The sequence below is a fragment of the Nymphalis io genome, chromosome 13 (assembly GCF_905147045.1).
Source record: "Nymphalis io chromosome 13, ilAglIoxx1.1, whole genome shotgun sequence".
NCBI classification, from domain to species: domain Eukaryota; kingdom Metazoa; phylum Arthropoda; class Insecta; order Lepidoptera; family Nymphalidae; genus Nymphalis; species Nymphalis io.
Window position 1 is genome coordinate 4,251,209 of NC_065900.1, and position 27,246 is coordinate 4,278,454.

At 32.8% G+C, this 27,246-nt stretch overlaps 1 protein-coding gene across 3 annotated transcripts in view; it reads left to right on the forward strand.

Annotated features, from left to right (window-relative positions):
• LOC126772796 (angiotensin-converting enzyme-like) overlaps positions 1-26,830 on the forward strand; it is a 102,481-nt gene extending 75,651 nt beyond the window's left edge. For 2 of the 3 annotated variants that reach the window (XM_050493377.1, XM_050493379.1), the window contains 12 exons: positions 585-620; positions 20,138-20,336; positions 20,807-20,974; positions 22,800-22,887; positions 23,148-23,288; positions 23,767-23,943; positions 24,321-24,418; positions 24,504-24,792; positions 24,873-25,029; positions 25,118-25,294; positions 25,375-25,488; positions 25,564-26,830. In XM_050493377.1, the coding sequence (XP_050349334.1) occupies positions 20,142-20,336; positions 20,807-20,974; positions 22,800-22,887; positions 23,148-23,288; positions 23,767-23,943; positions 24,321-24,418; positions 24,504-24,792; positions 24,873-25,029; positions 25,118-25,294; positions 25,375-25,488; positions 25,564-26,107 (2,148 nt within the window). In that variant the 5' untranslated portion in view covers positions 585-620; positions 20,138-20,141 and the 3' untranslated portion in view covers positions 26,108-26,830. Of the gene's footprint in view, positions 1-584; positions 621-651; positions 672-20,137; positions 20,337-20,806; positions 20,975-22,799; positions 22,888-23,147; positions 23,289-23,766; positions 23,944-24,320; positions 24,419-24,503; positions 24,793-24,872; positions 25,030-25,117; positions 25,295-25,374; positions 25,489-25,563 lie in introns of those variants that run through there. The other variant, XM_050493378.1, reaches the window with a different exon arrangement.
• Positions 26,831-27,246: the final 416 nt, after the last annotated feature.

A 27,246-nucleotide genomic window follows, 5' to 3' on the forward strand; every position in this document is an offset into this window, starting at 1 on the left:
AAACTAGATAACAACGCTTGTATACTAACAAATATTAAAAGTCACATAAATATCATATAAGTATTGCTATGCAAATGTTATATTATATATATTTTTAGATTATATCACTTAGTTTTTAACGTTGAATTAATATTAAAATTCAAGTATAATAATTTCTTAATCATTAAAGTTTATTCCTTTATCATTAATTTTGAGAATATTCTTAGTCGAGGTGTAATTGATGTGCTTTGTCGGTTTAAGAAATAATTGCGTATTTAATAGCGGAGGAGTTTGTATCGAAAGCTTGGAAATAATATTATAGAAGATCAACGTTGTAAAGTAGTGAAATTATGTTCTTTTAAAAATATATATTTTAAGTAAGAATTGTTCGTAGTTCATAATAAATCTGCAAATCGAATTGATTATGTGATAAAAGTTTGTTTATATTTATTTCTCTTGCTATTTCAATCGAATAAACAATTTATGTTAATAATAAAACGCCACTTGTAATGTTTTTAAACTATACAAGATGAATACTAAATACTCCTATTTCGTTTTTAATATTTGTTAAGAAAGAAAATACTAACTAATGTTTTCTTTTTCAGATACCAAAGAACCTCTAATTCTGCGCCGCCAATCGGGTGAATATTAAATTGATTATATCTAGAAATTGAAGAATTATGTAATGAACCGTATGTAGTAAATTTACTGTTAGTTACCTTCTTCAAGGTTATCATTTTATGATGTGCTCATTCATTTTATATAATTTCTTTAAATATTTGTTGTTACCACAGTATTTGTTATTTTAACTGTTATGCTTTTAAGTTTTAAAACTCAAAAACATTATTTCTATATATAATCATTATAAGTATATATCTAATCTAGAAACTCGTTTAAGTAACGTATGACAGTATTGACCAAGTTCGTGGAAATCCAAATACTCAATATAAAATCTTGTCGATAATGAATCCAGTCGTGAAGGAATTTGTCAAGCTTAATTGAAGGATTTGGCCTTCTATAAAGGATGGTGGTAGGGCTTTGTGCAAGCTCGTCTGGGTAGGTACCACCCACTCATCAGATATTCTACCGCGGTACTTTGTATTGTTGTGTTCCGGTTTGTAGGATGAGTGAGTGTAATTACAGGCACAAGGGACATAACATTTTAGTTCCCAAGGTTGGTGGCGCATTGGTGATGTAAGCGATGGTTAACATTTCTAACAATGCCAATGTCTATGGACGTGGCCCATATGTCCGCCTACCTATTCTATAAAAATAAAGATATTCAATCTAAAAATATTGTCATTACTAGTTATTCATTTGAAGATATTATGTTTCCTTTAATAAAGTCTACCGATAGTCACCTACCTTTAACATAAAAATATAAAGCGTGGCTGAGCCTGAATTTCTTTAAAAGTTACCTTATCATTTACGGGAAAATATACGCGAGAGAATACAGTGATGTTTCTTTTAAAGAAAAATGATATATATTAAGCGATCATGATTTTGCTACTACTTTATATACAAATATGTTACGTCGAAATATATAAGCAGAAATTATTGTGTCAGAATTTCAAGAAAATATGCATTTCTTGAAGTATTCCTTACCATCTAGACTTAAATAACCAGCCTGTTATTATTCCTACTGCTGTACAAAGATATTTTATCTTAAAAGGGCTTGTTGTTGTTAATTACACATCTACTTAAGAAAAGTACTTGTTATAATTAGCTGTTACATATATCACTGCTGGGCGAATGGCTCCTCTCCCTTTTTTGAGAAGAAGGTTTGGAGCTTATTCTATACACATGTGGCAGAATTTCAGTAAAATTAGACACATGTAAGTTTCCTAACGATGTTTTCCTTCACCGTCAAACACGAGATGAATTATAATCACAAATTAAGCATATGATAATTCAGTGGTGCTTGCCCGGGTTTGAACCCACGATCATCAGTTAAGATTCACTCGTTCTTACCACTGGGCCATCTCGGCACATCAATATCAATGCTCTTGATTTATATTCGTGTTATTTCCACTGTTAGATCTTGGCTTACAAAAACAAACAATACTAATTCAATCTAAATATGTTCGATAGTTAACATATATTGTTAATAAATCGTATAGATAACTATTATAAATCGTTTCACTAGCAGTAAAATAGTGTTTTGATAAATCTCAACGAACGACCGAACTATTACAAGTTCCCTACCCGCTCTTAATACAAATAAGCTTTATTTCTGGCATCGTAAAAACGATCATAACGTTTATTTACTGTCAATAGGAAGTGTTCAATGTGATTGAGTGCGTTTTTAACGTACAATATATAAAACTGTATAGGATAATAATAGTTCTATATTTAAGAATATTGAAATAATACAGTCTGATAATTAACTTGTTCAGATGTAACGTTGATTTATTTTAATTTTATTTGTAATTTATTTAAGTTTTTTTTTTTTGATTTTTGTTACATTACTTAGAATTAAGTTTTAATCATTACTAGAAATTTATATACACACTAACTATATATTTTTCATCGATCAAATTTTATTTTATTCGTAGCTGGTTGATTTCGGCGACTTGATTGTACTCTCAGACATTTGTGTAATAAATATCAATTCCTTTCAATGTCATTGTCCGCTAACCTTGGGATTTAAGAAGTAATGACCCTTGTTCCTATAATTATATAGGCTCATTTTAAATTCAAACCGGAAAACAAGAATAAATAGTCTCGATGTTCGGTAAAGAATAATTGACGACTTGACAAGAGGGCTTGCACACATAGGTATTTTGTACATGCCCAAATTAGATAAGAACTCTACTCGCGAAAAGAAAAATCATTTTTTTTTATTTTTTTTTTTATTTTTTATATAGAATAGGAAGGTGGACGAGCATATGGGCCACCTGATGGTAAGTGGTCACCAAACGCCCTTAGACATTGGCATTGTAAGAAATGTCAACCATCGCTTATAGCCAATGCGCCACCAACCTTGGGAACTAAGATTTTATGTCCCTTGTGCCTCTAATTACACTGGCTCACTCACCCTTCAAACCGGAACACAACAATATCAAGTATTGCTGTTTTGCGGTAGAATATCTGATGAGTGGGTGGTACCTACCCAGACGAGCTTGCACAAAGCCCTACCACCAGTTTTATCGTCACGACGTGCCTGGGTAGGATAAAAGTCCCAAAAAAAGAGTCATATGATTATGAATGTAGTATAAATAATTAATTACACACTCCACACACTATCAGTGAGTTGACGTGACCCAGAGATTAGAACTTGTGAATATTAACCAAAGATGTGAGGTCAAACCCGGGCAAGTGCCATCGCATGTGCATTAAATTGAGAATGAATGAAATTGATTTGTTTGTATATCATCATAGTATAAACTTTAATCTTCAATAAGAACAGGTGATTAAAAAAAAAGAAACAAAGTGTTATAAATATGGTGCTTGTTGTTGAAAAACATCGTGAGGAAACCTGCATGTGTCGGGTAAAATTCATCCACAAGCGAAGCAGCTCCAAGCTTTTTAAGAAAAGAGGAGACCATGCCCAGTGGGACATCTAATGGATGTTACTACTTTACTTTCACTATGAATAGTCATGTAGTCTTTGAGTAAGAATATGCAAGAGGTACAAATCGATGGCAGCAAAGTAGATACGGACATCTGCTTTTTGTGAAAATGCTTTTTTTACGAAAATAAGCTTATTTACAAGTCTGTATAACTTTTTTAATTTTTCTAAATAATTACAATTTTCTGGTACGTAAATGAATACATCTACACTCGAATTTTAAAAAACGCCGCAGTAGAAACGGACATTTGAATTTGTCTGCCTTTACTTCGGAGTATCCACAGATGATTGAACCGCAAACAAAGACATCAGTCACTTATCACACTCTTGCGCATACGCGGTTACGCGGTTAATTTATCGCACTTTTTGCTAAAATTATATTGTTTATAGCTATTTATCATTAAATATTAGTTTCTTATTAGTACCATGATTTTTACAAAAATATCAAACACAGTAGCGTATTAGAATCAACAGAAGTTTTTTTTTAAGTATATAAGCTAGTGCTTGACTGTTATCACACCTGATGGAAAGTGATGATACAGTCTATGATGGAGCGCGCTTGCCTAGAAGATGCCTATTCACTCTAGACTTGAAGGTATATTGTAGGTGGTGGGAAAAACGGAGGTCGGGTGATAATATAATAATAGGCTAGACGACGCAGAATTTAAATAATAACTTAGTTTATTCGCACCTCATCGTTAACGTTTTTTTTTCATTAGAAGTAGTTTGAAAGTCATAATAATTGTTGAGTTATAAGATTTTTTTTTAATTTTATACTCGGTAACTAATATTTACTAATATTATAAAGCTAAAGTGTTTTTTTGGTTGAACTTATCTCTCTCTCTGAATCTCAAAAAATACCAGATCAAATTGAAAATTATGTTAGTGTTCCCCTTTATCAAAGGCTATTATTATATTTAACATCAAGCTACAACCAATAGGAGCTAAAAAATATAATAAAAGATGTTGCAGAAACGAGGAAAATGTATTCTTTTTGAGAGCTTCCGTTGCGTGCGCAGTCTAAACGGTTAAAGTTAAGCAACAATCACGTATGCCAGAATTGCCTATTTTAAAAGATAAAAAAAAGCATCCACGATATCATATGTGTATCATTTAAGGATGAATTACTATAACCTTTTTTTATGGTAATCAAATTGGTTCTAAAATAATCCGTTATTTGCGTAGATTTTCTTCTCATTGTTTTCTTAAATTTATAATTACTCGTTTTTTTAATAGTTAGTTAATCATTAGTATTTATTTTTTAAATACAGATTTATCTTTAAGTTTTAAAAGGATACAATTTCTTATGAAGCTATCGTTTGCAGTCATAATACATAAAGCACAGAGAGAGACATTAAAATATGTCGGAATAGATTTAAGGGCATTCAGTTTTTTCATGGTCAATTGTATGTTGCCCTGTCTAAATTTGGATGCGGCGAAAAACAAATAAATACTAATATCCCACGAAAATTAAACTAAAAATGTTGTTATTACTGAAATACTATAAGTACGCTTTTAGTGACATCTTTAAGTTATACACAGGTGGAACAGCGGGCCAATAAAACACTAAACTGAGTGATTAAAAATAGCCTGATATTCTTTAAATTTCAAGGGTGATTATACTTTTAGAAACAGTGATATTCATTTTTTTATCTGTATGTTAGCATTATACTTTATTTATATCCGTAACCGTACCGTAACAGCCTGTGAATGTCCCACTGCTGGGCTAAAGGCCTCCTTTCCTCTTTTTGAGGAGAAGGTTTGGAGCTTATTCCACCACGCTGCTCCAATGCGGGTTGGTGGAATACACATGTGGCAGAATTTCAGTGAAATTAGACACATGCAGGTTTCCTCACGATGTTTTCCTTCACCGTAAAGCACGAGATGAATTATAATCACAAATTAAGCACATGAAAATTCAGTGGTGCTTGCCCGGGTTTGAACCCACGATCATCGGTTAAGATATCAGATTATTTATATTTATTTATATCAATTAATAAAAAAAATATTTTCTTTGGTAGTTAATCTAAAGTATAATTTTACTTAAAATAGTTTTGATTTTTTCGTCCATAAACAAAAATATATAATTATTATGAATAAATAATAAATAAAACAGTATTATTGCATATGCATTATTATTAAAACAAAACATTTGTGTGGTTTAGGAAATTAAATGAGTTTAACTGAGACGTAGACGAAGCTATGTGAAATGGTATATGCAAAGTAAATGAAGACATCTACAAAATTTTAGTTTAAAAATATTAAATACTGTTTTTATGTCGCTTAGAATTCTTTAAATATCTTTAAAAATAGTTGTGGAGGTTGTTACCTTAATTTATTAAATATTTTAATTAGAATGATCTCTATTTTGATTACAATGAATAAACGGATATCAGGCAAATGTCTTCTTTTACGTTGAGGCTTTTACAAAGTAAAAAATACATGTACATTATTTCAGAAAAACAACGAAATAGCGATCAAATCCGCTATACAATAAATAAAAAATGTTATTTTAAATCACAATGGAAAATTTCAAGTTAATTGATACATAAATGTCGAAATGGTAACAATTTTTTTACTTAATGTGCTCTCCTGAAAAATGTAGATGTCTGTATCTACTTTGCTGCTATCGAAATATGAGTAACAATATAATATAGTATCATATGATTAATGTTATATTATATGGTAATTATGTTCGTTTTTTATGATATGCATATTTTCGAAATATAATAATAATAATATACATATATGTATGTTCAAACTAAATAACTGTAGAGGTAATTAATCTAATATTCCAATTCTATAATATCTTTTTAACGTGCAATGAATAATATATTATTTGAATTACCCGATGTACGGGTTTTGTTATTTCCGAGATTAGTAAAATATGATTGGTCTACATGTGTCGGTTAAAAGGAAACTAATTAGGATGTATTTTAAATTAATTTTAATGGACGAACTTAAATGCATAGTTTTTATTACCAACGTTTGAGCGGATCTTATATCATCGTTATTATATTTTAAATATAAATTTAATCTTTGACTGGTGGCAAAAGTCATTGCTGTAAGTAATAAGTATAAGCCAACATTCTATGTTATCGTACTATTATAACTTAATCACTAATTTAAACACAGCGAAGAACAACATTTAGGAAAATGCAAAGCAAATTTATAATACTGTACCCAACTTCATCTTCTACGTCTTATTAAGTAGAAAGATCTGCACAACAATATACACAAAAACGTAGACGGTTGTAAATATAAATACTTATTTTATTTAAAAGATAATAAAGATGATGATGTCCTCGTTGGTTTTGTTTGCGCAGAAGAAATTACTGCGTGTGTCTGCGCAAAAACACGTGAACTTATTCTCATACCCCAGTGGGACGGCAATCCGACCCAACCAAATAATAATAATAATTTATTTATTCAAGTAACAAAAGACTCATATACAAAAATAGGATACGGTTTTAACTAAACAAAAAAATAAATACTATTATCTACTACTAATACAATTTACTGATAAAGCTGAAACTTTTGAACAGCGGTTTATAAAGATACAGTCTAGTAATGAGGTGTATAACAAACGCTTCGTTGTCGTAAGCTTCGCTTTAGCTGCTTACCGAAGCACATGAGTTTAATTTTCTCAACTTATCTCCTGGTATTAAGAATTTCAGAACAGAAACAACCATAATTTTTTGCTGGCTCGACTCAGGGTTTAAACTCAGGAGCTTGGCATCTGTAGTATACGATGGTTACGAAACGAACGAAAATGGCTATAAATATGAAATTAAATATTTTTACTTATAAATTCTTTGGTATAACTATAAAGTGACGCTATCAAAGCATGTGTTGACGTAAATCGATAAAATATTTCCATATAATGACGAAGCCGTACTGGAGACATGTGGCTGTCTCATTACTTTCCTGACGCTACACGATATGCTTCTGACGTTTAAAGAAGCCGTATAAAGCAGGCAATCTAGAGGTTGTGGTTTCTTCAAAATCCTGTGGATGACTTTTTTTGTAAATATTTTTAGAAATATCCAAAAAAAAAAATAAATATCTGCATGACACAGTGTTGCAAGAAAGTGCAGCTGTAGAGCCTTCGGTATATATAAATTAATATACTTTATTCATTAAATACATTTTCTTCATTCGGCAATAATATTTATTATAATACTACATTGCTATTTATCCATTTTTAAAATCAAACACGTTACTAATTTGAGAGAAAGCGCAATATGGCCCAGTGGTTGGAAAGTCATGAATCTTGAAAGATGATCGTGGGTGATTCAAACCCAGGCAACAACCACTTAATTTTCAAAACTTACTTTTCGTTTATAAATCATGTCGTGTTCAGCGGTGAAGGAAAAGGATGGAAAATGTTTTCCTGCATATGTCTTATTTCACTAAAACTCAGCCACGTCTGTAACCATGTAATTACGTTAGTAAATTCGTTCTAAGATTAGAATACACTCGAATATTTAATCAAAGACTGAGGGATTAGCTCTTACAACTTTCGAATAGTCAATTAACAAGATTAAATAAAATGTAAAGCTAACGGCGCGGCGTCGGCGTGTTGATTCTACAGCGAAACAAAAAAATCTGTAGGTGCTTTCTTCAATCAAATTACATTTCTTAACTCTATTCAATAATTCATTCCGAATACAAATCAATTTTATCGAATTTATTTTTCCTTAAATCAATCAATCAATCAATCAACAGCAAATCGTTGTCCACTGCTGAACATAGGCCTCTCCCTAGGTGCGCCAAAGCTCCCTGTCCTCCGCCTTCCGCATCCAGTTGGTGCCCGCCACCTTCTTAAGGTTGTCGGTCCACCTGGCTGGAGGGCACCCTACGCTGCGCTTGCCGATTATTGCGATTGGATATTACATCCCCCTGTCTCACCCCTCTGCGCAGTTGGATCGCCTTCGTCTTACAGTCCTGGATGTGGACAGTCATTGTAGCGGCGTTGTACAGACAACTCAGTACCTCGATATATCTCCAATCGATATGACATCTCTGCAATGAGTCGAGCACTGCCCAGGTTTCAATGGAGTCGAAGGCTTTCTCGTAGTCCACAAATGCCATACACAGCGGCTGATTGTACTCTTCGGTCTTCTGCACAATCTGCCGAACAGTATGGATGTGGTTCACGGTGCTGTAGCCTGATCGAAAGCCGGCTTGCTCTGGGGGCTGGAACTCGTCAAGTCGTCTGGCGAGACGGTTCGTGACGACTCTTGAGAACAGCTTATACACGTGACTCAGGAGGGAGATTGGTCTGTAGTTTTTCAAGAGGGTTTTATCACCTTTCTTGAAAAACAGTACCACCTCACTCCCGCTCCACGTTTCCGGGGTCTTGCCATGTTGGATGACGGAATTAAAGAGGCTTGCTAGCTCTTTCAGGACCGGAGTCCCGCCTGCCTTAAGCAACTCTGTTGTGATTCCGTCATCTCCCGGAGCTTTGTTGTTTTTAAGCTGTTCTAGAGCCGCCCTAATCTCGCCTTGGTCAACGACCGGGAGCTCCTCGGAGTAATGGCGCATAAGAGGGGCGCGCTGGTCATCAATACTGATTCCCACGGGCTTATCCGATCTTGAAGAGAACAACTGCCCATAAAACCTCTCTACTTCTCCGACAATCTCAGGCCTAGAGGTAACGACCCCACCATTTTCAGTTTTAAGTTTTGTCAGACGCGGCCTCCCAAACTTGCGAGCGAACACTTTCGATCCCCGATTTTGCTCAATCGCAGCCTTGATGGCACGGGTATTGGAGCGTCGGAGATCGCGTCGCGTCAGCGTTTTTATTGTTCGGTTTAAGGCCTTATCTGACAAAACGATGGTAGTTCTCGTCGTTTTCTCATGAGCTCGAGTGTCTCAGCAGAGAGTTTTGGTGCGTTGTCTCTTCTCTGTGGCGGAAAACACTTGCGGGATGTGTTTTGCAGTATTTTGACCAGCGTGTCGGTTCTCTCATCAATGCTGCTTATGGTTTCCAACGCGGTGAATTGATTTTGAAGTTCCATTTGGAACTTTTCGGAGCCTTGAGCAGCTTGGAGCATGGTAGGTCGGAGAGTAGACCTCATCATTCTCGATCTTTCGGCTTTTAAGTTGATATTTAGATTTCGAGGCACGAACCAAGCGGTGATCACTTCCGGTATTAAACCTGTTGATCACTGAAACATCTCTAAATATGTACCTTTTATTCGAAAAAAAATTCCTTAAATAGAAAAATAAAAAGATTATGTATATTATATTCAAGTAGAAGTAGAATATATATTCTACCGCGAACAACCGGCAAAAAAACGAAATTACTTTTTAAAATAAATAAATAAAAAAAAATATACCTGCATTTATCACACTTATATTTATGTATTATGAACATCATTTATATAGTCTAAATATTTATTTATTAATAATATGTTTCTAGTAAGAAATATCATTTATGTACTTAATATACCCATTTCAAAAATTTTAAGATTAATTACTATTTTATTAATTCGTGAGATAAAACTGATAATAGTTGGGAAATAAACAAAGAAAATGTAATTACCGTAATCGTCGGACGTGAAAAGAAAGATACAAAAAATATATTCCCACGATGCCATTCACAGCGGCGTTAAGGTTTCAATCTCAGATCGAATTATCCATTTCGTTCATATAATCTTTTAATCTGGTTCATAGTGTTCTTTGACACAAGTTATAAGCTGACTCGTTGTAATTTAACATGTACAGTAACAGTCTGTTAATGTCCCACTGCTGGGCTAAGGCCTCCTCTCCCATTTGAGGAGAAGGTTTGGAGTATATCTACCACGCTGCTCCAATGCGTGTTGGTAGAATACACATGTATTCGCACAATTTCAATGAAATTAGACACATGCAGGTTTCCTCGCGATGTTTTCCTTCACCGTAAAGCACGAGATGAATTATAAACACAAATTAAGCACATGAAAATTCAGTGGTGCTTGCCCGGGTTTGAACCCACGATCACCGGTTAAAATTCACGCGTTCTAACCACTAGGCCATCTCGGCTTAACTAAATTTAACATGTAACTGAATCTAATCAAACTATAACGGGGTCAAGTCCACGCACGGATCACAAGTTTCCATATGCTAAATATGTTATTGTTTTTGCTAACATCAAATGAAAAAGAGATCGCCTATATTTTTTAAATAACAGATTCTTTAACTATAATTATTATTTAGATAAGTTTTACTTTTCTGGTTAGCTATCAATCTACAAAGTAACCGCCCCCTAAATGTTTCGTGGTTGGGTTAAGGACTTTTGTCCTTTTATGATTGAAGCTTATCCACCATACTGCTCAACTGCGGTTTAATGAATACACGTGGATTTGAATGAATACACACCCTTCTGGGTGGGTTATACCAGATATTCTACCGCTAAACAGTAATACTTAGTATTGTTGTGTTTCGGTTAGAAGTGCAAGTGAGTCAGTGGACAGGGAAATAACATCTTAGTTCCGAAAGTTGGCTTCGTTTTTTAAGGAATGGGAATGGCGAAATTTGTAAGGAATGGGTAATATTTATTACAGCGCCAATGGGCGTTGGTGATCATTTACCATCAGGTAGCCCATTTGAGCGCCCGCCTACCTAATTCAAAGAAATTAAAAAAAAAAACTTCATCCTGTTTATGAGACTAAAAATTAACATTGCATTATTCAATTGATCGCTATATCTTATAACTTAAATAATAGATCTGCGCTACTGAACCGATTGAGAGCATCTGCTGCGTAAATATTGTCGCCGTGAAAATGTGATTGCCTCATAATATTGCGGATGAAACGCACTTCCAGCAAACAATATTGAAACTCGAAGATTTTCGCTCGAAAATCATACAGATAGATCAGAATCACGAGAAGTAAACATAAACTTGATAACACCAAGTTACGACTGCATTACGAGAAGGATTCAATACCAAAATGTCATATGTCAGTTCTGGAACAAGGTATTCGATGCTATATTAACATTGAGCATATAGTTCTACATCTTAACAACTTTAAGAGTGTTGACGTTTTAATAATAAGACTATTTATTCGAAAATAAAACGTGGAATTGTTATAAGTTTTTTATAGCATATACAAAAAAAAAGCTTTAGGCAAGACCGGTTGAAATCGCGGCGAGCCAATTAAAGAGTTACAGCTGAATTTCTTGTCGATTTTCTCGGTATTTTATATTTTCGTTTATTCTGAAAGGATTTTTGCTTTACTTTTAACTTATAAAATATTTATTCTTTAATTATGTTCTTATAAGTACCTTTGTCGTGGACCGTGCTGAACTGAATCACCCAGATATCTCTATGATTGGCAACTGTGAAGTAGTTCAAAGCTACGTGTACCTCGGCTCCACGATCACGAACACCGGTGGATGTGAGGACGAGATTCAAAGGAGATGTGCTATCACAAGGTTTGCTGTTGATAGGCTAAAAAGAGTCTGGTGCAACCGCAATATAACAAAAGCCACCAAAGTCCGCCTGATGAGAAGCCTGGTCTTCCCTATATTTCTTTATGGCGCAGAAACATGGACGGTTCGACAGAAAGACCGACGCAAAATTGACGCACTCGAAATGTGGTGTTGGAGGCGTCTGCTGCGGATCCCTTGGACAGCATTTCGGACTAACATCTCGATCTTGGAGGAACTAAAAATCAAAAAAAGACTATCGTCGACTGTGCAAACACAAATTCTCAAATACTTCGGACACATTGTTCGAAATGAACACTCCATGGAACGACTCGTTGTCCAAGGGCTAGTAGAAGGCAAGCGGTCGCGCGGTCGAGTACCCAAGCGTTGGACAGACATTATAAAGGCTGCAACACAGACCTCCATAGTCCAATGTTCTAGAGATGCTGAAGACTGCATCAAATGGAGACACATAGCGGAGGCTACACTAGCCAAAAACGATACGTCATCGTCAACCACGACCACTCTGTCAAGAGCGAACGACTGATGAGAAGTACCTTTGAATTGTTATGTATAGTATAACAGTTAGAGAGAATACATACATACATATAGTTAACCAATGTAATAAGACTTAAATAATCCGATAAGATAAAGATTAAAAAGCTTTAATATACTTAAGCGTAAATAACATATGATTTTGTTAAACAAATTCTACCAAGAGCCGTTGATAAACTCCTACATAGGTTATTCCATATAATGAATATATTTCTTCTATTCTTTTTTTACAATATAGCTAACTTTATATGTTTAAATTTATATGTCATGTATGAAAATCGGCAAATACGAGCTTTTTATCATTTATATATTCTTGTATTGTGTAATAAGTCTTATCTATGTATTTTTAAAATAAGTTATAAATATATTAAAAAGCAAAGTTAAATATCCACGGTATCTTATTATGCAAAACAAAGGCTTTGTCCTGGAAATGATGTATTGATTTTGCGAATTCGGGGCAAATTCGATAAAAGGTCTTTTAAAATGTTTCACGGAATTTACAGTAAACTAACAAAATAGTATCCATTAGTTTCCAGTACTGCTCAAAGGCCTGCTGTTAAAGAAATGAATTAGGAAAATATATTACCACGTAGCTCCAGTGCGGCATATGGAGGATTTCACACGATTTTTACTTTGCTGAGTTCAAGATGAATTCCAATATAAATTAAGCACATGAACTATTTAATAGTTCTTGAATTGGATAACACTTGCTCCTCATATTTAATTACTGTTAGCATAAAATAGCTCCTTTTTTTCGCTGGAAAAACGCGTTACGCGTTTCCCCCATATGAACAGTGGGGGGTATGTGGGGCTCGCCGGTGTCCAAGGGACCGATTACGCCCCAAACATCGGAATACCCACTAAAAACCCAGCGGTACCCTTTCCGTCTTAACGAAGAGCGCCACGGGATCGCTTTCGCATGCTACCGTGACACTCAACATAAAATAGCTCCCGTATCATACAATTCATCAACAAATATATAAATTTCATAGTTCTTAGTTCATAAAATAATACTTTACTCATTTTAAAATGCTTATTTGTACAATAAAAAACGAATTATATCCAAATAGCAGCATGACGATTGCATTCTCAACCTTCATGATTGAAGATGTAAAAGTGTGTTGGTGTTCAAAGATTTTATTAACATAACAAAAAAAAAAAACTATTATCGAAATATATTACTTATTTAATTGAAATTCACATTGGTCTTGCATCTATTAAATTTAGGTATTCGTATTGGATACCGAATATTTAATCTTCGCTGTAGAATAGTAGGTGTTCAAAACTATATACATTTGCAGTAAAATAAATTTCGCATCACATTGGCTAACTCATCCATCATAAGGAAATACGGTAAAGCAAAGAATAGCTTGATATGCAGTTGAATAAATCATTTATAAAGAGGTCATTTACCTACAGGTTAGTTTACAATCTGCTGCATGATCTATAAAATGGAAATCATTTGAAGCTTGATGAACTTAAATTATCTTTAATTTAATATTTATTCATTTTCTGCAACCGTTGCGTCGAACATTGTTGCGGTTTCTTAATTACATTTCATTATGTCAGCGATAAAGCGTCTCTCGTGAGCAGAGCTTTTGCTTCAATTAATCAACTATCGTTACCATTGTCTTATATATAGAAACGTTCCACACGGCATTTTATACTTATTTCAAAATACTTTGTTCAAATACAATAAAAATAAACAAAGCGTTTGTTTGTCTATACCGTTGGCAGACAAAAATCTCTAAATTTATACAAATAAAATCTTTTAATTTTATTTTAAGAGCCGGTTGGCGTGGTTGGTAGATACTTGCCTTTCACGCCGATGGTTGTGGGTCGATTCCCACCCAGGACAGACATTTGTGTGCATGAACATGTCTGTTTGTCCTCAGTCTGGGTGTAATTATCTATAAGTATGTATTTACAAAAGTCTGCTTCCCCCTTCCTTCTTAAGTCCACGCGAGCTGGTTCTCGATGTCACCGCCTAACTGTGACATCATTTCCATCGCGCACAAAGAAATTTGGCAACTCCTTTCTTTGTCGCACTACCAAAGAATGGAATTCCTTACCAGCTCACGTGTTCCCCTCCTCTTACAACCCGGGTTCCTTAAACGAGGCGTGAAGAGGCATCTTGCGGGCCGGCAAGGCGGGGACGGCTAGTACAGAACATTCTTCCCGACTGTACTGGCCGTCGCCGCGTTTGGACTCTACTACCACTTACCATCAGGTGGAGTAGAGTCATTTGCCATCCCGGGGCATATAAAAAAAAAAAAAAGTCTGGTTCTATAGTACAAGCTCTGTTTAATTTGGGATCAGATGGCCACATGGCCAAATCCCAATTAAACATTATTCTCACATGAGAATAATGTCCTAGTATATTTATTATTATTATTTAAAGTTATCGAAATGTTTATTATTTTAATTAACGTCAATCTTCTATTTCTTCTAGAATAATTTCACAAAAAATTGTAACGCGCTAGATCGCGTAGTGGTATTAACTATAGTTTACGTGGCATTCCAACTTCAACAAATCGATAGTTCCGAGTAAAAATCCAATAGATAGAACTGGTTTCACGAGAGCGGTCCGCGATACGCAGAAAGGATTAGCGCTCGCTTCTCGTTTATCAATGTAGTTAGACGTTTTTGGATTTACGTTTAGGTTTTTTTTTTAAATAAGTGGCACGTACTTTTGATGAAACAAACTGCTGTTCATTCTACTTCTTCGTGATAAGATCCTGATAGTCTCTAGAACACACAAATAAATAAAATGTCACGAAAATGATATCACGACGCATAAGTTAGCTACACTCGTATACTTTACGTATTTTATACTTACTTGAATTATTTCTAAAAATTTATGTAGTCTAAATAAATTTTACAGAAACCATGGCAATTCGATAAAAGTCCCACTAATGGCAAAGGACTCTTAAGAAAAAAGTTTTGAACTAATTAATGTAGCTGAATTTACTAAAATGCATGTAGGTTTTCTCTACATGTTTTCCTACATCACTGAACTTGAAATTAATTTATCCATTACATTCCATTCTTTTCATCTTCTTCAACTTGTTACCCACTAAATATTAACTTTTTTTCTTTACTCTTTAAAATATTAACGGGCTGAATTGTACATTAATTTAAAAACCAATCTAGATTTACAGCAGACGAGATTCTGGTAAATAATTATATAAACAATGTTCGAAGTCTAACACAGTTAATTGGAAGCTCAGTTACTTCACCAGTAACTTGCAATTAGTAGTTCACGATAGCACCATAAACCCACAATCAATCAAGTGATACTATCACACAATTTACTTGATGTATATCTGAATGATTTGCTGTTGCGTACTTTGATTACCCTGTTAATGGTTGGTGTGGTTATACATATTTATTCTAAGTAGATGGTTTAGATATAAATTTTATAGAATATTATTAATATATTATATCTTTGTTTAATTTCTGTTATTGTTATTTGTCGATGTCGAATGTGATGGTTCTCTGAATAACGATATAAAATGCGTTGAATTTATTTCGTAACCAATTGATAAATAATATTTAAGACTATTAAAATAATAATATGACTATTAAATTAAATGGAATAAGCTCCAAAACCTTCTTCTCAAAAAAGTAGAGAAGGCCTTAGCCCAGCAGTCGGACATTCACGGGCTGTTTACTGTATTTAAGACTAGCCCGGCATACGTTGTAATTGTAACTGTTGTTTCTATAAAATAAAGTTAAGTACCCGCATGACAAGCTGGTTCCTCTCCCTTTGAGGTGAAGGTTTTGGATAAGCTCCACCACGCTGGCCAAATGCCGTTTGGTATGCACGTGCCGACAGCAATTAAACTGACTTTTAACGGATTCGGATAAACGGTGCGTGAACGCATTGAATTGTTAGAATTCTATATTTTAGACATAACGGTAAATATTCTTCTCATCTGCAATAGTAATCATAAGAGTTTTTTTGCGAGTAAAAATATTTTATAAATATCTAACAAAACAAAAATTGAAATAAATAAATACAAACAGCGATAAAGCCGCTAAAGTTGTATGCTAATGAAGTTGTATCTATTTGTTATGTAATTTTTTATTATCTGTGGTGGACAATAAAGCATATTCTATAAATTAATTCAAACCTATAGACACAATTAGATTTCAATAATTACATATATTATAATCTATATTAATAACTTTCCACCGAATACGTGAGGCTGTGCGCTTTGACATTTCATCTGACTATTAGAGATAATTTAGGGGTTAAAATAGTTTTTGACATGGCCGTGCTCTCAGTTGCCGATGCTACGTCATCAAATTAATACATTTTAGTTTTGCCACCAGGCATAGATTATTTCAGTAATTTAATTATCAAACGATTCGTTGACTATATACCTCATTAATTTTTTAATATTAATATTACTTATATTAATATTATAAAATTTAATTTTATCTTATTAAAATTATATTTTAAATTAATCATATTAAAGATGTTAAAAATGACTGCCAACATATAAACATTGCCTACTAGTATAAGCATAGCGGCCAGTACTTTAGGTAAATTACAAACTGTTTAAAATAACTCAAAAAAGGTTTTAATTCATATGTATTGTTTATTAGCACAATATTTTTACATCTATGTCATAATTTGATTTAAACACCATAGAGTTCTGATAAATTAATGATTAAAAGGTACGGCTTTATTTATAAATGGTTTTTAAATAAATTAAAACAGAAGAGAAATAAGAGTTATTACTTAAGTAGTTTGTTACTTAAATTCAGCCACACTAATCGTAAGGGTCTGAGTTGTTACAATAAAAAAATATCGGATGGAGCTATTTTTTGCAAAAAATGTAAATCATCTCGACCTGTCATACATAGTGTAGATTTAAAAAAATATACCATGAAAACAGGTAGCCCCGAACGCACGTTCCATCAATTTGAATAAGCTGGAAATACTCACAGAGTTCTAGAAAAATACCATCTCATATAGGATCACACACCTCTCACCTGTATTAAAGAAATATCTATACTTTAAAATGCCTATAGACATAGTAAAAGAAATATTCTCGCGACGCATTTAAACGGTAAGTATTTCGTTTTTAATTTCCTATTATATCAGATGACTTTTTTGTATTATATTATTTTCGTACGTATAACGTATGTATTTAAGACGTATGTATATTTATTATTATGAGTATTATTAAATCAGTTTTTCTTTTAGATACTTTTATTTTTTCTTTTGCACACCTACGAAATGCACTTTTCTGCACTTCCTTCGTAGATTTCGTGTTGTGCAATAAAGTGTTCAATACATAAATAAATGATTAAACTGTACTAACACTAAATAAAACGTTAAAGCATCTAAACCCAAAAACGTATATCATATTATTTGTCTTGATGTGCTAAAAATAATGCCATTTTAAACGGTAGGTTGGATGAAGTTTACGATCGAGGATGCTGCAACGCTCCACTTGAAATAGAATTTTCTCAACATTTCTAAGTGCCCTCAAACATCACGAAACGGTACCGCCTTTAATCGTCTAAATATGAAGTCTTTACACATATCATACTTACATATAAATCTATTCATTTGTAGACAGTCAATAACTAAATTTAAATATTATGTAGATAATCGAAGACACATTAATTAAATGCATGATTTAGTGTTGTAGTCTAGACGAAAACATTATAATAATAATAATGTCCTCCAGAACGATTTCGGACACGGCGGCCAATCTCAAGAGAGATTAGCCAACTACGCAGGAGATATTATAGTGCACAAGTGTGTGCACTCTCTATTCCCTAACTCTCATAATCCGATGGGACGGTAATCCGAGGCACGGGAGTGTACACACTTCCAAATTCCAGACTCCGGGCTGCTACTGAGAATTATCTGACAGAAAAATCCAATAACTTTTTGTTGGCATGACCTGGGAATTGAACTCAGGACCTTCCGGTCTGCGGCCTTACATTAAGCCACTAGACCAACGAGGAAGTCGAAATCATTATACTATCTGTACAGATATTTAAATGTTCCAAAGTATACGGTGACCTCTTTCCACTTAAATTGACCATAGGTACTCACCTACTTCCCCCGTTTCCTAATGGCTTTGATCTCAGACTGAAACATTTTTAGGTTAAACTGCACGAATTTTCGTGATATAACGTTAGAAAAACGTTTATGATTTGTTTTCCGGAACTAAAACGTAGGCAGATAAACAAAAGACTTTTTAAATGCAAACATGTAATAAAACTATGACAGGTCGTATCTAGTATGTACATGAAATAGTTTTTGGTGATTTTTTTTACCGTCCTAAAAGCTTTTTTGTGTAAGAATCCTTTATCTATCTATCTATCTCTATATTTGTATAGATATATTTGTATAAAGATACAGTAAACGAATGGACTTAAAATAAATTTGGGCATAACCCAAAAATATAAATGTGTAAAAAAAAAATTTAAGAATATGTAAACTTGTGAATAAGATTTAATAAACATCCTCATATGAAATATCACATCGTATGAAATAACTGAAGGTTAGTCCTTACGTTTTCGTAAATAAAGATATCGGCACCACAGAAAAATATTCATCAAGACACCTCATCTTATTCTGAAAATTTGCAATTTTTCTCAACATAATGATAGGTCATTTAAAATTTGCGTTGCCCTTAAATTTCTTTCTGTCATTATTAAGTCGGTGATTAAGATTTCGCGCGTAATGTTTTTTTGTCGCATTCTGCTAATCGTTGTCACGGTTCATGCTGAAACCGGTGTAAATTTTACGTCAGCGTCATTTACATTTCCATCATTTTTAAAAATTCTTTTCGTATCCTTAATTGTCCTAAAACATTTCTCGTTTTTCTTTCTTCTTTCTTTCTTTCTTCTTAATTCGGAGCTAACTTGACAATACTCGTACTTAAAATATGTACATACAACGAAACATACGAATAATACATTAGATATTTTTTACACACAAAATTACGGGAGAAGTATTATTTTTCTTTGAAAAAAATATTGTGTTATATTAATCTAACTTGTATAAATGTTCAAAATTCATTTTTTGTTTTGTAAGTAACAATACGTTTAGCATTATTAAATAATGAATATGACAAAGATAAGCACATATTTTATATTATTCTACAAGTAAAAAGTATAAATGAGACTAAAATAAACAAATCGTCGACTATATACAATTATCAACTGATATTATGAGGAAATATTTATATGAAAATATAAATTTTATTATTAAAAGAGAAAAAGCACCGAGTTAAAAAAACAAAGTTTGTTTTATAAATGCCAGCTCTTTAATTACTGTGACCCTTCTAAAGGGCAACGAAAGAAATAATAGGCAGTTATTATTTTGCGACCCCTTCATTAGCTATCAGTTTTGTCATTTCGAGTTAGATAAATAATTGCTTACTTTGAAATCATAAAACTTTCCTACTCAAGATTTTTTTACAAATCCGAAATTTTTATTCAAATTCATTGCTTAAAATATTTTGAAATTGTTTACGTCTACAAGTATGAAATTGGTATTTGCTGTTAAACGAAATATACAATTTTTGGTCATATTTTTGGAAATATTTAGTGTTTCATAACATTTTTTATTTTCTTTCACAGTACGATGCGGCCGAACTTCTTTCTGCTTTGTATTTGCTTCTACGCTCTTCTATCAAGCGGAACGTCTAGTGGTGACGATAGGCGATGGCTTGTTTCTCTTGTCGATCTGGTAGAATTCGACTACCAAGACCAATGCGACCAGAGAGCAACAGCTGCTTGGGAAGAACTATTAGGTAGCAGCAAGGGCTTATCTATGAAGGTAACAGTTACCAACTATACATAGTAAGTACCAGCCTGTGAATGTCCCACTGCTGGGATAAGGCCTCCTCTCTTTTTTTTTTTGAGGAGAAAGTTTGGAGCTCATTCCACCACGCTGCTTTAATGCGGGTTGCTAGATTGACATGTGGCAAATTTACAATGAAATTAGACACATGCAGGTTTCCTCACGATGTTTTCCTTTACCGTCAAGCATGAAATAATTTATAAACGCAGCTATAGATATTTTTTGTAAATATAATTACTGTACTACATAAAAGATTCTAGCTTCCATTTCAATATCAGTTAAAAAGTTTTAAGTTGTCCATATGAGAAATGAGTGATACGGCGTAAGTAAGGAACATAATGTTTGACATCCCATCATTGACAGCGTATTACCAATTAAAATTTAATTTTGTCATATTTATAAACATAAATTTAATAGTGTTAAATTGTAATTATTTCTGGACACAGTTGGAGCGAGATAAGGCGTTCGGTATATTCGCGCGTAAGCAAAAAACAGACGTGGAAAGTGCGTTCACGGCGCATGCGTTATCCGCTGATGATGACACGTTGCGTCGACGTGTGAAACTGCTATTGCAACCGGGTGACGCACTGCTGGACACGCAGCAATGGATACGGGTAAGAACATCAACAATATTTATTACATATTACGAAAATCAAACAAAAATACTATACATACTATAAGATTGATTACTACCTCTGAAGAAATATTTAAATATTGTAACCGCCCATAGAGTGTGTCTCTATTTTAATGTCTTATTTTTATCTTTAATATTCACTGAACATAGTGTTAAAATGGACATTTATAATAATCTTATTATCGTAAAAAAGTTACTCCGAAGACTGTCCTTTTAACCTTTAAAAGTTGAATCGCATTCTACTATTAGAACTCTCGAGAGTCAATATATGTAAGTGCTTTTCCGAACAGAGGCGCGTGTTTAATGGACCATATTAAGTGTTTCTTCACCTTTTTATTCACAACATGGATTCTAACTTAATTTGGGACACATGACAGATATCCATATACACTGGTATCTATTCATTTAATTCGGTTTGTTTTACTAAAAATTTGTTATACTCTTACAATTATTAAAATAAGCAGTTTAAAAAAAATATGTTTGTCAATTCATATTATTTAAATTAAATCATGTTCTATTCATGTTTATGTTTATTCTATTCATGTTATTCTATGCATTGAACAAATAATAAATAAATGTGCTGTCCAATTGGAGGGCGTTAGTAGCTACGACACAGTATTATACTATTGTAGTTACTATCGTATATATTGTTTATGACGTGTATTAAATGTTCAAAATAAATAAATAATATTAATAAAAAGGTTTCAGATGGTTATTGAAAATATCACGTCAACGTGACGTCACATTGTGGATGTTTCTCAATGATCTCATTTTAATCCATCATTCTAAGCTTAAGCATTGTTAGCATAATTCATGGATGTATTACAAAAGTCATAAATGTATTCGCTATTAAGATAATTATCAAATAGTATTGTTGTAACGTTATTAATTAATAATAAGAATTTAACGGAATCACGAAAAATAATATAGACAAAGATATGAATTTTTGTGAAAAAAAAATCGTCATAAACATTAGTGGAAGTGAAATACTATGATAAAAATAAATAAGACAAAATTAATCGTAGTATTACACAACCTCAATCATCCAGTTCTGTTCGCGATTACACACTCCCTTAGTTTGACCCACTTAGATTACCTTTTCACCTCTTGCGGTTCCATTCACTCTGTATAATAATAATTAATATTAGTCTTTGAACATAGAGATAAATGTATTTACACATAAGTATTGATATAATATGAAATGAAATGGCATTGAACGCTATTTTTATTAATTAATGTTAGATATGGGTGAAGGAAAATATGTCCATTAATATGAATTCAATGTAATAAAAAAAAAATCTACATTATAATAAAGGTTATTGATTAATATTTAATTAACGATTAATAATAATATTTTATTTATTTTTACACAAAAAGTTTACAAATTGACATATAACATTTAAATATCAACTAAATAATGTAATGACTGGTGCTTGCAATAGACAAACTGTTCTACAAGACACCAGTAATATCCGAAATTAGTTTGAGGAACTGCTTTCAACTATTTCTTTTTAATTAGCAAAGGAAGGCAGATTAGCAAATAACCACGTGATGGTTAGTGATCATTACCGCCGATATACATCGATACTAAGAAATATTAACCATCTCGTGCAACATGGTGCTCAAGGTGTTGTTCACGGGGATGTTATGTCTCTTGTGTCCTTAAACCGAAAAACAATCATCTAATTATATTTGGCGTAAGAGTATGCGATGAGTCGGTTGTACCTATCTAGACGGGCTAGTACAGAGGCCTACCATCAAGTGAAATTTATAGTTATTGGTAATAATAGTATCACATATTACAGTTGGTGACATTTGCCGATAATGCGCTCAATCGAATTCGCATGTCGACCGATTATGACTGTGGAGCCAACACCACATGCAGTTTAAGAGGTATAATTTATTTAACATATTCGGCCTTAAATATAACATAAACGTTGTTTGATTTTCTCTCTTTCTGTCATCGTTGTTTTAACATTGGAAAGAAGGAGACACAATAATGCTCAACTTATCGTCCCGTCTTACCTTCTCTTAACGTTTAATGTTAAAGCCGTTAGTTTTTATAGGCTTTGAAATAAACCACCAAAATAACATACTTTATTTTTAAAGTAGCTAATTTAATATTTTATGTCACGTAAAATTTTCTTCCATAGAATTACATAACAATCTGGCGAGAGAGCAAGATGAACAGGTTTTACGACAAATGAAACTATCATGGGAGAGCCACCTGCCTGAACTACATGATTATTTAGAAAATATTTTACCTTTGCTGAGAAATGCATCGAAAGAGAATCGTATGTGATATTTTTAAATAATACGATTTAATGTCGAACTATAAAAGTAACTTAAATTACTTTTATAGTTCGACATTAAATATTTAATTTTTTTTAGTTATTTTAATATAAGAATATGATTTCTATTATAAATGTACTATTTAGTTTTCAATTGCCAGAATAAATTTTACTCATGCGATGATTAGTCGATGATGGTCAGAAGAAATTAAGAGATATGACATATTTCTATCTTACTGTTACTGTTTGGCACTTAACAAGATAAAAATCTTCAGTTGAATAATCTAATAATTTTCAATACCTAAAATATTTTACGTAATATACTAAAAACTTTTAATAATATTTGAAAACATTTTCGCCGTTTATTATCCTTAAATTGTTGATTATTTAGAAATAAGAAAAAATGTCGTAGCATAATTAATGAGTTTTTTAACGTTTTCCTTTTATCTATATATTATACAATTTGTATTCGTCTATGTAGACTACGAACTGGTTGAGGAATACTGGGACGGACTATGCGAGTATGAAGGGGCGTTGTTAGCAGCCCGAGAACTTTGGCAACATATTCGTCCACTGTATCAAAAGCTACACAAATATACTGCGTTAAAACTTCGCGGGCCATCAACAGTCGGCGAGCCACTGCCTATTCATTTGCTCCGTGAGTACATCAACCCTTCAATCAAACTTCATAAAATTTTCAATCTTTACCAAGTTTTAAGCTTTGTAAATATTACTTTGTTGTGGTTGTATTGTTGATTAAATAACCTTTATTTACTGTCATTGTATATTCGATTTCAAATAGAAAATAAGGTTTTTTTTCTTTTACGTTTAAAGTTTTAAGGTTGAACGTTTTTTATAAACATATATTTTATTAACATATATTAAAGAGAACGAGAACAGTTTCATTGTATTTTTTACATGATTAACAAAGTATGTAAATTATTTTGCTCAAAAAAATTATTTAGTCCTAATATGAAATCTTTAAGAATTAAGATTAAAAAATAAAGATGTACAATATTGGAATATATTTCGCAGAATCTCTTACGGGAGAAGACTGGTCGAACCTAATCGAAAAGCTGCTGCCCAAGCATCCGGATATATATCAAAAAGTCCACGCAAATTTGCAATTGAAGGTATACTTGATATTTAAATATAAGTAAGTTTAATATTACGAGAATACATTGCTTGAAAGCATATTTTATCTTTTTGTTCTTTTAGGATATTGGTGGATTAAAAGCCTTCAAGGAAGCCAACAATCTATTAAATCAACTAAATTTAGGAGAAATTCCACCAGAAATATTTTCCGAATCCGCTTTCAACGGAACATGTCCTACAACGGTAGTAGACTGGTGCCAGCCGAACAAAGTTAGATTTATTACATGCAAAGATGTAAGCATTCAGAATTACATGGACGCCCACGAAGCAGCAATGAAAATTAGATACAAACTTATCACTGCTTTACACAGTAATAACACGTATATTTTAAGAGAAGCACCTCGTTACTCAGGTATGAATATAAAACAAACTGGAATTGTTATGGAAATTCATCTCGAGCCGTGTTTTTTAATGATCAAAATGTTGTTTTAGCTATATATGAAGCTGTCCCTGGATTTGTGTCTCTGCTATCATTGAATCCTCATACATTAGACAGAGCAGGATTATATCCACTGGAAAGGTTCAGCTATAACACCAATCATCATCGACTCGTCTTACAACTCATAATAGCCTTAAGAGATTTGCCCAAGTGAGTAACAATTTTGGTAGTAGACGTATTATACTAACATTCCTGTAATTTAATTCTTCAATATTGTTGACATGTTGTATTATTCTAGATTGAACTATTATATAGCTGCTGATACATGGAGATTGGACGTGTTAATGGGCAAAATTCCTTATGCTAAAATTGAGGACAGTTGGAGAGATTTTAGGAAGAATTTTTCTATGATTGAAACGTCAAATGTTGACATTATCGGAGATCCTTATATTTTATTAAATAAACCATATGTAGGGTAAGACATATTTTTATCATACATTATTTATACTAAATTAAAATAATTTCCGTTTACACAATTATATATTTAAATTACAGAAAATTCTTAGGACTTATATTGAAGTATCAAATTTATCAGTCTTTTGCCGAGGAACTTATATCAGATGACTCTGATTTGGTCAAACACGTTGCTGAAAATAATCAACGTTTAATGTAAGTAACATAAGACATAAGTTATATTTAAGTTTGTTATTTGAACAAAATGTACATTTATCAATTTCTTTTCAGCGACGTAATGATGCAGGGTTTCGTTTCCACATGGCCAGAAATGGTCAGTGATTTATTAGCGAAACGAGAAAACGGATTAGAGTATACTGGAATTACTGATTATTTTAGGCTTTTAGACGAGTATTTAGATAATCAATTAGATCCAACTAGCGATAACATGATTGAGGATTACGTTGATCCACCAGTCGAAGTCGAACCACAGGAAAAAGATATACCAGAAAAAAATGAAATACCAATCGAACAAAACAATGAAAAAGATAAAACCCACGACGACATTCACGAGAACATAATCGAAACTGATGACGACACGAATTCGAAATACGAAACTTCGACAGTTGGTGTTCTAGAAATTAAAAACCCCGTAGCTGTTGGTGATCAAAACGAAATAGAAAATCCTAAAGAAGCTTCGTACAACGTGTACTGGTGGATAGGTGTCGCGGTCGCAATTGCTGTTGTCGTGATACTAGTAGCGATAATAGCAAGGAAACGACGTAGTCACAAAAAGCAGGTAGAGAGACAGAGAAGACAAAACACCCGCGCTTGATTCGAAGAGTATCGGTTCTAGAACTGGACCGATACACGATGAGAACGTTAGTGAAATTGTGCCAATAAGGACCGAGTACAAAAGTTCGTTGTGTGTTAATTTTTACTGTTGTGTCTCCATTCGTTTTAGATTCATGAACGTGGGTGTCTAAGTGAACTTATTTATTCTTCTCTATGGTGCTGTATATCTTATATATTCCATTTTCAAACGTTGCATTTAAGTTTTCATTTATTTTTATGTGTGTCGTGTGCGTTTTTTCGGTATCGTTTGCAATTGTAATATAGTCTTAGATAGTGAAGATGAAAAATATTTTTGTACATATCACAATTTGCGGATTAGTATAATAATGGTTACCAAGTGTCTACGATAGTTTATATTATAGTTAGATGTAATTCGCCGTGCCTTAAGCGTTTCAATTTCTTATAAATAATAAATATAATAAAGGAAACGATCAAATTGTATGTAATAAATAAGATAATTTTATAAATCTCTACGAGTGTCGACTCTTCTTTTAGACCAAGTTCTTGTATGTGTTTTCATAAGTCTTCATATTTTGATGTTCTCAAGATGTTATTCTACAAGTAATGAAATAACCAAGTATTTGAATGTTATTTAATTAATTGGATTGGTATACTTTTATTCGAGTACATTTTATTTATATTACTAACTCTACTGTTAGTAAAGCATGGTATTGTAAAAAAAAATATGTCAAATTTTAAACAAATGAAATGAAAATAAATGTTCGAAACATAAACATACTTTTTTTTAAACTCTTAATATTATAGAATTTGATAATTTCTGAAAAACTAATTCCAAAGATGATTTATCCCTATAAGTGTATCCGCGATAGTTCAGTGGATTGTATTTTTTTGGAAAAAAATATAAGTATAAAAAAGAGGCCATATAACTTATTATTATTTTTAATATATTGAATAGATAGATAGAATATACTTTATTGTACACTAAACTAAACTACATAACACACCTACCTAACCTATCTATCAAAAATTACATGATAACCTAATTAGCATACAACCTTGGTGGCTTTATCGCTAAACATAGCGATCTCTTCCAGGCAACTAACCTTAACCTAAATACCTTATACCTAATAAAATACAGACAAATAAAGATATTAAGAT